This window comes from Sparus aurata, chromosome 10 (genome assembly GCF_900880675.1).
Source record: "Sparus aurata chromosome 10, fSpaAur1.1, whole genome shotgun sequence".
Lineage (NCBI taxonomy): Eukaryota > Metazoa > Chordata > Actinopteri > Spariformes > Sparidae > Sparus > Sparus aurata.
In genome coordinates, this window is record NC_044196.1 from 35,151,881 (window position 1) to 35,167,555 (window position 15,675).

Here is a 15,675-nt window from a genome sequence, read left to right on the forward strand (position 1 = left end):
GACGTGAGAGGAAGCAGGAGGAACGACAGAACACAACGATTGTTGGTCCTGCGTCTCCACCTGCTGCTGGCAGGAGGTACGACAGCAGACTGACAGCAGGAGCTCCATCCTCCCACTGCCTCCATGTTTCATGTAGAAGGAAGGAAGAGACGTCAGACAACGTAAGAGAAGAGTGGATTTAAGATTCAGTGTCAGTTTGATGGATGTTTAATATATAATTCTTTAATCAGAAGAGATTTATTTTATGTCTAAACAAGTCAAATAAACAGACTCTCTCTCTTTTCCCACCTGAATAAACAAGCTGGCCTTAAAGGACGAGACAGCTTCATCCTGTTTTACTTTGTTTGTACGTGGCGGACCCTGCCACCTTTCTAGCTTTAAACAGTGTTCTGGGACTTTATCTTCCTCTGAGAACAGGTCGGTTATTCAGTTATGGAAAAAATACATGTTTGTGAGTTTGTATTATTACCTCATTAATATTGTAAATATTAGAATTCTGAGTGTGAAACTACGTAGTGCCCCTTTAAGACTACCTGACTGGATGGCTGTGGAGTCACTTTAGGTAAGAGACGTATAATCTGTGAGTGTTTACACGTATGTGCCTCTCGCTCCACCCACCTCACTTCTTATCAGGTTCAACATCTGCCAAAAGCAAATCTCACGTAGCTGTTGAGTAACGTGCTCCTGCCCTCCATGTTGTTTCCTTCTCATGCACCCTGAGCACTCGTTTATTATGATGTGTGATTATCTCTTCCAGGAGGGAACATAGAGACTTGAGGAAGAATTACAAACAGGTATTCTCAGGTGTTAATCTGTATGTATACAGTAGCATGTATGTAAGCTAACATGTTGGAGCTAACACAGCTAACGCCATCTGCTGAGGAGGCCCATGTAATATGATCAAAGGCACAAGTACAATTAATTAAATATACAACTATTCAAGTACAATGTAATACTCAACCTGAGTGTAATGTTTGTTTGTTTAATCATAATACATCTGTCAATTATTGCTTCTCCTCTGATTAAAATGGATTCCCCAAACTACCTTTTAGATGCTGCTTACATGTGAACATACAAGCAGCAATATCATGGAAAAAGATACTGCAGTAATATGGCTGATAACACAGTATATAACACAGTATATAACACAGTATATAACAGTATATAACACAGTATATAACAGTATATAACACAGTATATAACACAGTATATAACACAGTATATAACAGTATATAACACAGTATATAACACAGTATAACACAGTATATAACAGTATATAACACAGTATATAACAGTATATAACAGTATATAACACAGTATAACACAGTATATAACACAGTATATAACAGTATATAACAGTATATAACACAGTATATAACACAGTATAACACAGTATATAACACAGTATATAACAGTATATAACAGTATATAACAGTATATAACACAGTATATAACAGTATATAACACAGTATAACACAGTATATAACACAGTATATAACAGTTTATAACAGTATATAACAGTATATAACACAGTGTATTACACTCCTCTTTAAGGCCCCATTCTACTGCTTAATAAGTAGCCTACTGTTTTGTACTTCTGGTTATGCAGGACTTTTATTTTGCTTATTCTAAAACTGTCTCATTACTGCTTTTACTGAAGTTATAATAAATGAATTATCTGAACCCACCAACTGACCAGAAGAGGATAAAGTCTGACACAAACACAAGTGTCCTGGCTTCAGTCCATGTTAAATCCCGCTGCGCCTCTCCACCGGACATTACGGTAGGCCGCTGACACAAACAAAGCCCCAGCCCGGTCCTCGCTCGCAACAGTGACGTCAGCGCGCCGCGGCGGTGCATTGACGCGCGGCGATTGGGTGCGCGAGGAGCTGAAGAGAGTGGTACAGTAACGAGAGAGACGGCCACAAAAACAACAGCTGCGGCCGCATGACGGCTGCTAAACACACACTCACACTGTCCGGCCTCACACCGTAACGACCTCGGGTAAGGAAACCTGTTCGGTACCGTTTCTTCACACTCTTGTTTAGCTTCATGTCGCCTCGAAGCCGCTTCCGCCCTCCAGGAAGTTTCTTTTGTCTTCTTCAGTCAACAACAACAACACAGGCGACAGTGTGCTGACCGGGAGGAAGCTGTGCTGCTTCCACACAGCACCACAACCACAACTTAGTTTGATCTAATACGCCGTGTACTGTCAAAACAAGTCGTTATCTCGCGGTTATTACAGTGAACACCTTTGGACCGGCTCCGACCAGGGACGGGGCAGATATCCTGGGTGTGTGCGGTACAATGGATGATGCCATTTTATGAGTCTGGAATAATTAGATAATGTGCCTGTTGGCAGTAAAATGGGAGCACGGCTGCTGGACAGATATTGTTTGACATTAAGCTTTCACATAACAAAGAGATTCATGGGAACATTGTTTGAGTCATTTCCTGTCTGTTTCCCGGTTCTGTCAGACGGGTCCAGTGCAGGCCAACACCAACACTGTCAGCTGTGACATGTGCTCTGATCCACCTGTACCTGTCTTAAACACTGATCTGTATTTTTATGTATTTTTAACCATATCTCTGTTTCAGATGTCACCATGGCTGCAAACTTCACCATTTCCAGCGAGAGCGACTCAGAGCCCTCGGAGGAGGTCGAGGAAGGAGAACACAGCCAATCACCAGCTGAAGAAGGGCAGCAGGTGTCTCAGCGCCACGCCCTCACCCTACCTGAGCTCAGGATGGCAGGTAGGGAACCGTCACACGAGAAATCCAAACACAGAGTTGTAATACTTATAATATTAATGAGGTAATAATACAAACTCCCCCCGAACTCACTAACCCCCACTGTGTTGAAGCTAGGAAGGTGGCAGGGTCCGCCACATATAAACAAAGTACAACAGTGTGAAACTGTGTCGTCCTTTAAGCTCAGCTTGTTGATTCAGGCGTGAAAACGGAGAGTTTGTTTATTTAGGCATAAAATATCAGTCAGTAAGATCTTTGTCTTCTGATCCAAACGTGCGCCTTTAAACACACGCTGCTCTGGAGTTTATTCACTTTAACATTATATTTACTTGGTGAAGAAGAGAAACACGGGTTTGTAGTATATGTGAGAAAGACAGCAGCATCGTGTCATGTTCTTCACCATTTCTCCAACATTACGTCTCTTGTGTCTTTTTCTTTGCATAAATTGAAGCCGGTCTTTCTCAGGGAGATGTTCTCTGGGGCTTTTTGCTGACAGTGCATTGTTAGTTTTAGTGTTAGCCAGTTAACCTGTTTTGCATCTAGAGTAGCAGTCAGGAGATGTTATTCAAAGCAGTGAAGAGGTGTCATTTGTGTTTTATCTGCATAGCTTAGTGTTGTTGAACGCAGCTCCAGTGGTAACTGTTCATTAACATCCCCCTGTGTCCACTGGTGCTGCAGGTAATCAAAATATTAAACATTATCAAAGTTGAAGCTGAAATTTGTTGAAACTTTCATAAGAAAAGATGTTTGTATAGTTTGGACCTTAACAATTCCCACAATCAGGATTTTAATAGTTTTATCTGTGATAACGATCTGCTCCCACTAGTTGTTAAAGGTTATCGTAATTGTAATATCTGTCAAAAAATCACAATATGACATTTTTTACCTGTCATTCATGCCTGAAGTCTGTTTGCTACCTTTCTCTCCATCTTATGTGGATCTAACCTGCTGATGTGAAGCATTAACCCATCTCACCTTTGTCTCTCACCTGCAGGTCGAATCAGGCTGAACTCAGAGTCCCACGCTTCCACCGTCTCCAGAGACGTGGAGCTCCAGGCGAGGGGTGAAGACGAGGCTGGAACGCCCACCGACGGAGCGCCGTTCAGGGGGCGGTCCAAGTCGGCTCCCCCTGCCTTGTGGGCGGCCAAGAAATACGGCCGGCAGCTCCGAAGGATGAGCGACGAGTTCGACAGCCTGCTAGACAAAGGGGTGAGGATGAGGCGCGAAGAGAACTGTAAACAGCGCTGGTGATTTATTTTAATGGGAGCGGAGAAGAATCCAGTTTACCATCTCCTTGTATAACTGATCAGTTTTAAGTTAACTCAGCGTCTTTATTTGGTGCAGGAGATGAGGAAGGTGAAGAGTGCCGGGACGCCCAAACAGATGCACCACTCGAGGAGCTGGTGGAGCTACCTCTTCAGCCACCAGGAGATGGAGGGAGAGAACAACCACCATGACAACCACACACACCGCACTGAGTAGGCACTGGGAGAGGAACACTGGAGCAACGCAGGGTTCGACGGATGGAGGGAGCGCTTGGAGACGAGAAGAGAAGCAGTGGGGAGGCCAAGAGAACAATCGAGACGAGAACAATGAGACGTGCTCTGAGAAGGGATAATCAAAAAGAGAGAGATCCAAACCTGAAGGCATGGCTAGTCATGTCCTTTTTATACGTCATTGGTAACTACATTTAAATAATTTTCTGTATTGGTGTTGGTTGTGATGTTGATATTCTTGGGCAGCCCACTGAGAGAGTGTAAGTCAGTCAGGCGTGAGGATAGACTCGGAACCCCAAAGAACGGATGGAATGGCGGGCCGACAGAGGAGACGAGGCCTTCAGAACTCACAGAGAAAGACGAGTGTGTATTTGAGAGGTGAGCGCTCAGTTGTCTCTCCCATCAACACTATGCAATATACTGTAGATGGAGAGATCAGTGCACTGAAATCAAACGCCCGCGGCCGCCTTGAATGCTGGTAGAATCTCCTTCCTCGTCTCCTTGAGGAGGTGACAGTCACTGTGTAACCGATGCCTGCTCAGCTCCAACACAAGCTGCTGGAGATCACTGTAAGTGTGTGCCAAATTAATCTGCAGGCAACAGAGGAAAGGAGGGATTTCTTTTAGTATTCAACCGGGGCCTTTATCCAGCTTCCTGTTCTGCTCCCTGTGAGCCAGAACCACGACTCAAAACAACTGTACTCGACTATCATTCACTGCTTTGTAGCTCAAATTTAGCAAAAGAGGAACAATCTTGTACAAGGACAATCTCTGACCATGCAGAAATACTATCTTTTGTAAACTTCAGGGTTAGATTATATCTGAGGAAAAGTACATTAAACATACATATAAAAGCACAAAAAACAATATGAATCTATCCTTTAAAGCCTCAGATGAGCAAAAAAAACCAACTTTGGAATTTTTATGTGTAAATATTTTGTGGATATTTTATCAAATGGCAGCGGGGCGAGGTTAAAGCTACGTGGTGCAGCCAGAGTTTTATTTTACAAGGCTGCCGCGCTATTTAATAAGTCTGGCCGACCTAGCAATAGGCAGTGTACAATCGATGGCTGTGGTGATAAATGTGATGTGCATATTAAAGGTGTGGGTGGGGATGAATTAACTGCTGTACGAGGGGCCAACACACACGCCTTGGGCCTCATTGACTCTGTACCCGGTGCTGACAGACGCAGGATTTACAGTCTAGACACATTTTCAAACAGCTGGGAGGGATTCAAAGTAGATTTTTACAAACTGTTAGATGGGTTTATAAAAGCATTTTTTTGACGGTGGGTCATTACTTTCATGTGCATTGGGATGTGAATAAAATGGGATCTTAATCTATCAAGCCTTAGGTTAAAGAGTGCTGATCTTATTTATGTATTCAGGCTTTTGGCACATACTACACACAATCTGAATTTTATTACTATTCATATTAACGATTCTGCACTTCTACACAGCTTGGTGAATACGATTAGGCTATGTGTGACTTGTTCATCAGTATGTGGTTCTTGAAAATGGTAATAGGTTTGTTCTGCTTGTGTCTGAGCCCCGTCCTCTCGACTGGTGGGGTGCTCTGCTGTGCAGGCTGAAGGGGCCAAGTCTGTCTTTAAACTCAAGCTTTTGCGCCATCTTTTTCATAGCTTTTTTCTAAGTGATTTTTAATCAGAGTTCAAGACAATCTGAATTGCACCACCTTTTTAAAGATTCATTCAAGTCTGCCATGTATTTTAGTAACATATGCATCAGCCTGGCTCTGTAAGATGAACTGACTGGAAGATTTTGGTGAATCTTGAGTTGAAATAATATCTGCTATAAAGCTCCCAAAACAGTCAAAGGTGCAACATGTAAGAAATCCTTTCCATTAAAAAATCCGCTAAAATGATCAACAGAATGTAATGAAATACCCGCTCTGTTATCATTGTGTCAGAGATATTAATGTGTTGTGGTGCAGAGATATCTACTGAAGTTAGCATGCTAACCAGCTAGCCCCTCACCACTTTTTACCCCAAGAACACTGTAGCTGATAACACCACAATCTGCTCCAAGCTCCTACTCGAGGCAGAGCTACCTGATACGAGTGTTAGCTGCACGGCTAGGATAGTTGATTAGCTAGTGGCAGCTGCAGTTAACAGCAGTTAGTGGTTACTCTGGTGGTGTGCTGCTATTTGTTTATAATAATACTAAGAATAATAAACAGAATGTGAAAAATTTGCTACTAAAATTAGCATGCTAAGTAGCATGCTCCAACACGTCCTGGTCCAAAGCTCCTGTGCTAGTAATGAAACAACAATCAGTCCCCTCATCCTAGAGCTCCCAGTCCGAACCGCTAGCGCATGGCTAACTGAGCTAACTAGCTATGGGCAGCTCCAGTTAGCAGCAGTTAACGGTTACGGTATGAATTTGACACCTGGCTAATTTTTACATATTGCACCTTTTAATACATTAAGACTATGCTGTTACATTTCAACCACTCCCTCTAAGAAAGAAGCAGTTCAACCATGTTGTGATATCAGATCAGGAAACAGCTAAAACAGGAACAGCTTTTCTTTGTTTTACATCCAAGCAGACCTTTGTGGTTCAGTCCACTGGCAGAGAGCTTGGGACCAGATATGAATGCTTTAATCTCTGTTGAGAACAAAGTCCAGCTGGAATTTATAGAGTATAATTTTGTTCAGAGCTGCCTTGAACATGCTGTAACCTGTGACGTGACACCACACACCCAGCCTTGTGTGTTTACCCAGTTACCGCCTTAAACTTCACAGCTTGCTGTCACACATCACGCTCAAGAAACAATCACATAAAAGCACAATAACGTGGTTCGCTGTCACAGCCGTGAGAAAAAGAAAATGGCGATTGTGAAAGATTCTGGAAGATGTCGTGTTTTGTGACTTTGACACACCTGTGGGGTGAACACACGCCAGAGGGAAAGCCTACCTGGGCACCTGGAGTCTTGCAACCATCCTTGATATTACTTGAATCTGTAGACATGTGTGGAGAAAACTGAATTCTAATATTTCATTCTTTATTTTCTTTTCTTAATTTTTTAATGACTTTTGTAAATGGATTTTCTCTACAGCTGTGAAACTTCTGGTATATGCTGTCCTGAATAAAATAATTTTAAGACTGTTTTTTAAAGTGAGTGTTTTAATTAATAGACAACTGAAATGAGAGTATGATTAAAGAACACAATGGCTTCAGAATATAATGGCACACTGACAGATATGTAAACAGGAGATGGAGTGTTTGTCAGGAGGAGCACATCTATACGTACTGATGAAAAGCCTCTGTGTATTATGGCACGTGGACCACAATAAACAGGCAACATATTGGCCTGCATTACACCTGGATCCTCAGTTTACTAGCTGGGTAGTTGAATTTAAAACCTGCCAACAACCCACAAAAACTTAATTAAGTGAGCTGTCCGTGTCTAACCTCCAGTTTCTCACTGTCTCTGGTGTTGGCTTCACAGTACTGTCATCCTGTCGGCATTAAACAAGGAGCATGGAAGATAGTTTGTCCCACTAGTGCTCCATCAAACCACTTCTGTTGGATCCCAGCAGAACTTGTGCCCACAGTCCAGAGCGGACAGTCTGTCCATGTCTGTGTCACTGAGTGTGAAGTCAAAAATCCTGGCGTTGTCCTTTATCCTGTCTGGATTTGAGGACTTGGGGAGCACTGGGACGCCCTGCTGCACAGCCCAGCGCAACAACACCTGCAGGAACACAGAAGAGTGTTTGCAAGAACGACACAAAAAACATTTACAACATGCTTTGTTAGACAGTTTACCTGTGCAGGTGTGCGTTCATAAGTCTTTGCCACCTCCATGACCACAGGCTCAGTGACCAGCTCTGCTTGTCCTAATGAGGAGTAGGCTTGAAAACACACCCCATACTCCTCACACACACTCCTCAGCTCTGTCTGGCACAGCCATGGATGAAACTCCACCTGAAGGAGAAAAACAGAGCACTGGTTTTATTATATTGTTGTGCTGTTGTGTATATTAGCATGTCATCTGTCCTGCTTTCACTCTCAGGCATTATACCTGTAACACTGCAGGAGGGACCCTGCAGCTCTGCAGCAGCTCTCTCATGTGTGCTGGTGTGTAGTTGGACACTCCGATGGCCTTCAGCTTCCCCTCAGCATGCAGCTCCTCCAGTGCAGCCCAGCTCTGAGCTCTGTTGCCTGCAATCAAATATTAATTAGGACCTCGTCATCACTGTTACTCAGGTACACTGTGGAGGAGGAAAGTGAGAAGACAGCTTGGATATATTTATTTATTAAAGAAACACTTGATACACCTGGCAGAGCATGACTCATTCTGAACTCTGTACCTGGGTTGCGTTGGTCAGACACCAACAGACCCTGTGAGCCAGGCCAGTGGATCAGGTAGAGGTCAATGTAGCCCAGGTCCAGCTGAGCCAGGCTGTGGAGGGCTCCCTGCATGGCCCGCTCCCCCTGATCCTTAGGGCCCAGCTTACTGCAGGACAGAGGGGAGGATTACTACGAATTATGCACATTGCTGTGCTCTTCAGGTACATTATCAGCCTGGATGCATCACCTGGTTATGAACACATCCTCTCGGGTTAAGCCATGTTTGGGCAGGAGCTCCTTCAGCGCTTGGCCCAAGTCAGCCTCATTCCTGTAGACGGCTGCGCTGTCAAAGGCCCGATAACCAGCAGCCAGCGCCGCGTCCACAGCCCGGTAGACATCTTTAGCACCACGCAACTTATATGTCCCCAAACCCAGCAGGGGCATCTGAACCCCTGTACTGAGGAGGACAGAAGGAGGCGTGGAGGAGGAGGAGGACATCTCTTCTGTGAGGCTCTTCCTCTTCTTGGTTCCTTGTTTGGACTTTCTGTACTACAAAACACTTTTAAAAAAGTGGGAGAGAGTTACAGGAGTCGAATACCAGATTCTTTTCAAAGGTTAAAAACATTTCTGGAGCTTTTCTGTCGCAGTTAATGAACGTCAGTAGCTGTATGTACAAACTGAGGAGGCCTACAAATATTGTATATATTGTGTATGTGAATCAAATTACTGTGACGTCGGAGTAACAACAACAACACAACTTGGGTAAACTCAATGTGTCATCTTCTTTAGACTGTGGCCACCCGAGGTCTCCTTTACAACACTGGAGAAACATGTTAATAAAGGGGCACGGAGTAGATTTTACTGATACTCTAAAATGTTTATATTTACAATATTAAAAAGGTGCAAGATGTAAGAATTGGCCAGCTGTTGAATTCATACACAGAACAACCTGGGAGCAGCATATGATCATAGTAACCGCTACCTGCTGCCAAATGAAGCTGCCGTTAGCTAATTAGCTGATTTAACCGTGCAGCTAGCGGCATATTGACATGGAATGAAGCTACGCTAACGTGTACTGAATGTGCTTTGACAGCCGTCACAACTTCAAAACTGTTCTTCCTTCTCATTTGTCGATCTTTGTAGTGTATTATGTTTCTTACATATTGCACCTTTATCAAGGTGATGACACAAACTCAGAAACATTTAATTTCTCTATAAACTGAATAAACAAGCTGCTCTCAGAGGCAAATAAGGTCCCAGAACACTGTCTGAAGCTAGAAAGGTGGCAGGGTCCGCCACATATAAACAAAGTAGAACAGTATAAAGCTGTGTGGTCCTTTAAGGTCAGTTTGTTTATTCAGTCATAGAAACAAAGAGTGACGTACCGACTGCACTGCGGCTGCGTTAAAACGTGATAACGTCACATGTAGTACAAACTACAAGCCGTGTGGCATCATTACACTGATGTTGTTTTAGGACATTTGAGTGTGTTAATATATAAGAGAACAAACTAGTGATGAAACCAATGCTATCACACTGGAACGTGACATCTGCAATGACGTAGTGTTACGTCAGGTACATTATAATGACGCAAACTTGGTAAGAACGCCATTAAATACTGTTCCCGCTGCTGAGCAGTACTTGTCTCTTACGTGCTGGGCTCCTTCAGCTGACTTCTGGTGATGACGTGTATAAAACGGCACCGACCTGCCGCCAGTAACACACCGACAGGCTAAACAGAGTCCGCGAGAAGAAACGTCCCGAGGAAACACCGCTCCACTCTGCTGCACGTGGTCACGTGACCGTCACGAGTCATGTGACCGTTACCCGGGTTTCACCGTCACCATAGCGACATCTGCTCCGCCGCAGCTGATTGGGGGAAGACTTAGCCAATCAAGGAGGCGCATGCGACCGGAAGGCGGGCTCAACGAATCTGTAGTGAGGCGTTCACGGACAGGCTCGGCGCCCTGCCGCAGTTTCTCTGTACAAGATAACAGTTTTTTAAAGGACAAGCGAGTCTTCACATCATTATTGATATCATGTCATGTTTAATGAGTATCTTCTCCACAGCAGTAACACTTGTGACGTGCCGGCCTGAATAATTTATTATGAAAGTGGTTTTCTCTGTTTATTTCTTTACAACTCTCCTGTACAGAAGACACTTTTTAAAATATAATAATTATACGATGCAAAATTGTGGACAATCATAGACGATGGAAATGGCAATGCTAGAATACAATTACTTTGTTCCAAATGTTACATGCACACTCAAGATATCCCAGCACATATTCACCTCAATCCTCATTACATTAGCTCAGTGCATTCATGTCAAATCTGCTGCAACCCAGAATAACTCAATGTACTGAGCTGTCTGTGTCTACACTTCTGTCTCACACCTTTTCCTACATAAGTGCACCACCACTGTGTTACTGCCAGGTAGAGCAGCATTAAAGAGGCATCATGGAGGACGTTTGCTCTATTAGTGCTCCATCAAACCACGGCTGATGCATCCCTGCAGAACTTCTGCCCACAGTCCAGAGCGGACAGTCTGTCCATGTCTGTGTCACTGAGTGTGAAGTCAAAAATCCTGGCGTTGTCCTTTATCCTGTCTGGATTTGAGGACTTGGGGAGCACTGGGACGCCCTGCTGCACAGCCCAGCGCAACAACACCTGCAGGGGAAGAAAACACAAGATCCTCTGTGCTAAAAATGTTGTTTATCAAATATTGCAAACTCGATACAGACATGCTTTGTTAGACAGTTTACCTGTGCAGGTGTGCGTTCACAAGTCTTTGCCACCTCCATGACCACAGGGTCAGTGACCAGCGCTCCTTTCCCTAACGAGGAGTAGGCTTGAAAACACACTCCATACTCTTCACACACACTCCTCAGCTCTGTCTGGCAAAACCGAGGATGAAACTCCACCTGAAGGAGAAAAAACACACTGTGTACATGAGCTGTGTCAAATATTGGGTGAATAAAACTTACAGTCGCTACATGTGATCCATCCTTTCACTCTCAGGCATTATACCTGTAACACTGCAGGAGGGACTCTGCAGCTCTGCAGCAGCTCTCTCATGTGTGCTGGTGTGTAGTTTGACACTCCGATGGCCTTCAGCTTCCCCTCAGCATGCAGCTCCTCCAGTGCAGCCCAGCTCTGAGCTCTGTTGCCTGCAATCAAATATCAATTAGGACCTCGTCAACAGGTAAAACTAAACTGTAGTGTATTTACTTTTAAAACACTCAACACTGGTGGGTTAAGCAAAGAGTTACTTCAAATACCTAACAGCTATCTGTAATATACATGTAAATACGTGCATACATAGTTCTGTTTCCATTTGATATTTTGGAAAATCACTTGACTAACTCTGAACTCTGTACCTGGGTTGCGTTGGTCAGACACTTCCAGATCCCGTGTGCCAGGCCAGTGGATCAGGTAGAGGTCAATGTAGCCCAGGTCCAGCTGAGCCAGGCTGTGGAGGGCTCCCTGCATGGCCCGCTCCCCCTGATCCCCGGAGCCCAGCTTACTGCAGGACAGAGACGAGGAATGTTGACACTTTTGTGGCTTTGAGAGTCAAATATTGCTGAACTTCAGTGCCTCCATACAGTCTTTGAGAAAAGTATGAGAATAACGCAGAAGTCACATATTTTCTGGCATGCTGTGCTCTTCAGGTACATTATCAGCCTGGATGCATCACCTGGTTATGAACACATCCTCTCGGGTTAAGCCATGTTTGGGCAGGAGCTCCTTCAGCGCTCGGCCCAAGTCAGCCTCATTCTCATAGACGGCTGCGCTGTCAAAGGCCCGATAACCAGCAGCCAGCGCCGCGTCCACAGCCCGGTTGACATCTTCTGGATCCAACAACTTATATGTCCCCAAACCCAGCAGGGGCATCTGCACCCCTGTACTGAGGAGGACAGAAGGAGGCGTGGAGGAGGAGGAGGACATCTCTTCTGTGAGGCTCTTTCACTTCTACAGTAAACGGGCGGACAGGCAGCAGGACTTCACCTGTACTTCTGTTTACAACCAGCCCGTCCCGCTACACGTGGGCCGCTCACACGTCACGTGACAGTTTGGGCGGTTTTCGCCTTCGCCATAGTGACACTGGACGCCGCTGATTGGCTCACCAACTAGCTAATCATGAATTGACAAGCGACCGGAAGGCGGGAATTCGCCGAGTCCAGCGAATCAGGAGGCGAGTGTGGGGTTTGATTGACGGCGGAGGTTTTAACCGTTGACGTCCTGCCGGTTAGAGAGACGCTGCCTGCTGGACGACCTCAGCGTTTCATGCCCGCCATTTTCTGTCGTCATTACGGTAATTTTAATACAGTGAATGAGAAAGAGTGAAGTAATGTTTTATAGTTTTTACAAAAGTCAAGCCAGTTAGCACAAAAGCTAACTGTGTCTGACATTTGTTCCTGCTAGCAAGCTAGCTAAGCAAGTCAGCATTTGGTTTGGGTTTCCCTCTGAACTGTCAGATAATGAATTCATCTGTTCTGACTTTTTATTCTAAACCACTTCAGGTCAGCCATGACACTGCAGACCTTCATCAGAGCTGGTAGATTAATCTACCAGGTCAAAATCAGAGGAGGCAGCAGCTACAGGCAAGACAGACCTGTTCTCCCTCCTCACAGCTTCATACTGCATCTGTACTCACGTTTACTTCATTCCTGTTCTTCATTTTGCCCTTGACAGCATAATATGAGCAATAATAAGATACAAGATCACAGCAAAGCAGCACAGATCCCCATTAGTTCCTTTTCTTTTTCACTTTCAACAACACAAGCTCAGAATCCGTAAGACACACATAAACCTGCAAGAGACAAGCTGATGATCGCTGTGTGATCCACGCTGGTTCCCTCGGTTTCTTCAACATTCAGTTATTCAAAGACCTGCTGAGTGTTGAAGAAAGAGAAGATGGCTGCTCCATCAGACACAACGGAGGCAGGAAGTTGAGAACAGTTATAAAGCCTTTATTGTAGTGGCTAAAACTCTAAAAGGACAATCATTAGAAAACCAACATGTTTGGACCGTCTGGTCTTCATCTGGGCTTCAGAATGATATTTTCTTTTTTGGAGTGCTTTTGAAATCAACTGTAAAAGTTGTTCAGTCTGTAAAGCAGTTGGGGATACAGCCGAGCTTCAGGCAGGAGAAGAGGAAACATTCATCTTTTCTTTTCTCCATTTTAACTCCAGTCTTATAAAGCTGCTGCCACATGTTCACGTGTGTGTTACCTCAGCTTGTCTTTTCATCTGCAAGTCAAGAAGTTCTGAGGCCCACAGGACCCGCCTGCCTTTGTTCAGGGATAACGTCCTGGAATAAGAGTGCTGAGTCATGCTGGGATGCCTTACAGCCATTGTCTTTGTGACTAAAGAAGACTTCTTTTATTTAAAACTACATCTAATATATTGGACACTCAAGGCTCAGTTGTATTCCAGCAGGTTGTTTTATAACAGTAAAAGCTTTTTAATGTGCTGCTTCAGCAAAATGCCCTATTCTGTTATCATCTTTGCAGAAGAGTTACCCCAACTTAAACTGCTAACACAGTGTGATAACATATTTTAACATGCAAAGTAATTGTGAACTTGTTGTCACTGTATGATATTTGTCATCAGTAGAGAGGAGGTGATGGGAGGAAGCTGCTTCGACCAGGAGCTGGAGGTAAACATGGACCCTGCTCACCTGTCAGCAGTCACGTTTGTAGTGTTTACTCTCTGTCATCACACTACTCCTTCACACAGATCCTCTGTTTCTACACAATGTATTTATTCTGACCTCCACTCATTCATATCTCTCTTACTCTTCTGCTGCTTACAGGACATTATCAGAACTGTTCTCGGCAACCTGGACAGTCTCCAGCCCTTCTCTAGTGCCCACTTTAATGTCTTCCCTTGTATCCTTTACAGCAGCGCAGCGCCCAAAGCGTGGCCTGTGTGTGGGGCCTGAATTTCAATTTAGATTTAGATTTGGGCTTCCCTCGATGAAAACAAGATAATCGTAATAAAACGATCATTCTGCCGCACGCCGTGTCTTGTGTGGTAAATGCAGCGAACCCTTCCATCTCCACCTGTGCACTCTGCCCCGCCCCCGCCGGAAAAGTTTCGCTTTCAGCCACGCCGGTGCGTGTTGCAGTGCGTGTTTTGAAAAAACGTGGAAGAAGACGGTAGAAGGTGGCAGAAAGGCAGCCTTTGGTCGGGAAGAAAGGTAAAGCTAATTCAGTGGTGTTGAAACACTTCAGTTTCGAGGAGTCTGACTCGGAACAAATGAAGATATTGTGCAAGATATGTAACGTGACCGTGTCTGCACCTCAACGGAACACAACCAATTATTTTAACAATTTAAAGTCCACACACAGAGTAATACATGACCAAGTAGTGAAGGAACAAACAAACTCAAAAATGAAAAGCTCCTGGACTCCTGCCGCCGCCACACAGTCCTCAGTTAAGGACACACGTTACACTGCCACCTCATCTCCACCCAGCTCCCACAGGCATAAAGAAATAACAGATGCGTCACATACATGATGCTAAAGACATGTGACCTATCAACACAATAAATAATAAACTGATTAACACATTGAACAAGCGGTATGTGTGACCATCACGTCACCATATCAGCAGAACTGCGCTGCCTGCTCTTTATGACGAATGTCGAGGAAAAGTTTACAAGAGAAGTGTCAACAGCGTTATATTCTGCCACCACAGTGGACCTCTGGTCGAGCTGCACCGCCATAGTGTTTATTTTTTATTTTTACATATTATTTAATTCATTTCATTGATATATTTTTCTGTTATTTATTTGCGTTTTTCTTGTTTTTCAGGTCAAACTTATTGTGTTAAAAGAAATACCAGAGTTCAAAGTTCAATAAGTGCTTGTTCTCAAATCAATGAATAATCGTCTTTAATAATCGTGATTACAATATCAATCAAAATAATCGTGATTATAATTTTTGCCATAATCGAGCAGCCCTACCTGTGGGCCACAGCTGGCTCGTCATGAGGTACAATAACACCAGATGTTTGAGGAGAACATAAGATATATACGTAAAGGTGCAATATGTAAGAATTTAAGTTGGAAACAATAAAAAATGATCAACAGAATGTAAAGTAACATTT

The 15,675-nt window shown here is 44.1% G+C and overlaps 3 protein-coding genes across 3 annotated transcripts; 1 reads left to right on the forward strand and 2 right to left on the reverse strand.

Annotated features, from left to right (window-relative positions):
* The first annotated feature begins 1,846 nt into the window (after positions 1–1,846).
* On the forward strand, positions 1,847–7,377 carry badb (BCL2 associated agonist of cell death b). Its single transcript, XM_030431425.1, has 4 exons — positions 1,847–2,004; positions 2,599–2,754; positions 3,746–3,960; positions 4,096–7,377. The coding sequence occupies exons 2-4, from the start codon at positions 2,607–2,609 to the stop codon at positions 4,231–4,233; spliced, it is 501 nt and encodes a 166-aa protein (XP_030287285.1). The 5' UTR covers positions 1,847–2,004; positions 2,599–2,606; the 3' UTR covers positions 4,234–7,377.
* LOC115590166 (glyoxal reductase-like) lies at positions 7,376–10,397 on the reverse strand. Its single transcript, XM_030431423.1, has 6 exons — positions 10,213–10,397; positions 8,808–9,119; positions 8,581–8,726; positions 8,292–8,431; positions 8,036–8,194; positions 7,376–7,961 (listed from the first exon to the last, which is right to left on the reverse strand). Exons 2-6 carry the CDS (start codon positions 9,056–9,058, stop codon positions 7,782–7,784), a joined length of 876 nt encoding a protein of 291 aa, XP_030287283.1. The 5' UTR covers positions 9,059–9,119; positions 10,213–10,397; the 3' UTR covers positions 7,376–7,781.
* A 188-nt stretch (positions 10,398–10,585) lies between these two features.
* LOC115590165 (glyoxal reductase-like) lies at positions 10,586–12,641 on the reverse strand. The gene is made up of 5 exons (XM_030431422.1): positions 12,258–12,641; positions 11,941–12,086; positions 11,591–11,730; positions 11,326–11,484; positions 10,586–11,230 (listed from the first exon to the last, which is right to left on the reverse strand). The coding sequence occupies exons 1-5, from the start codon at positions 12,506–12,508 to the stop codon at positions 11,051–11,053; spliced, it is 876 nt and encodes a 291-aa protein (XP_030287282.1). The 5' UTR covers positions 12,509–12,641; the 3' UTR covers positions 10,586–11,050.
* Positions 12,642–15,675: the final 3,034 nt, after the last annotated feature.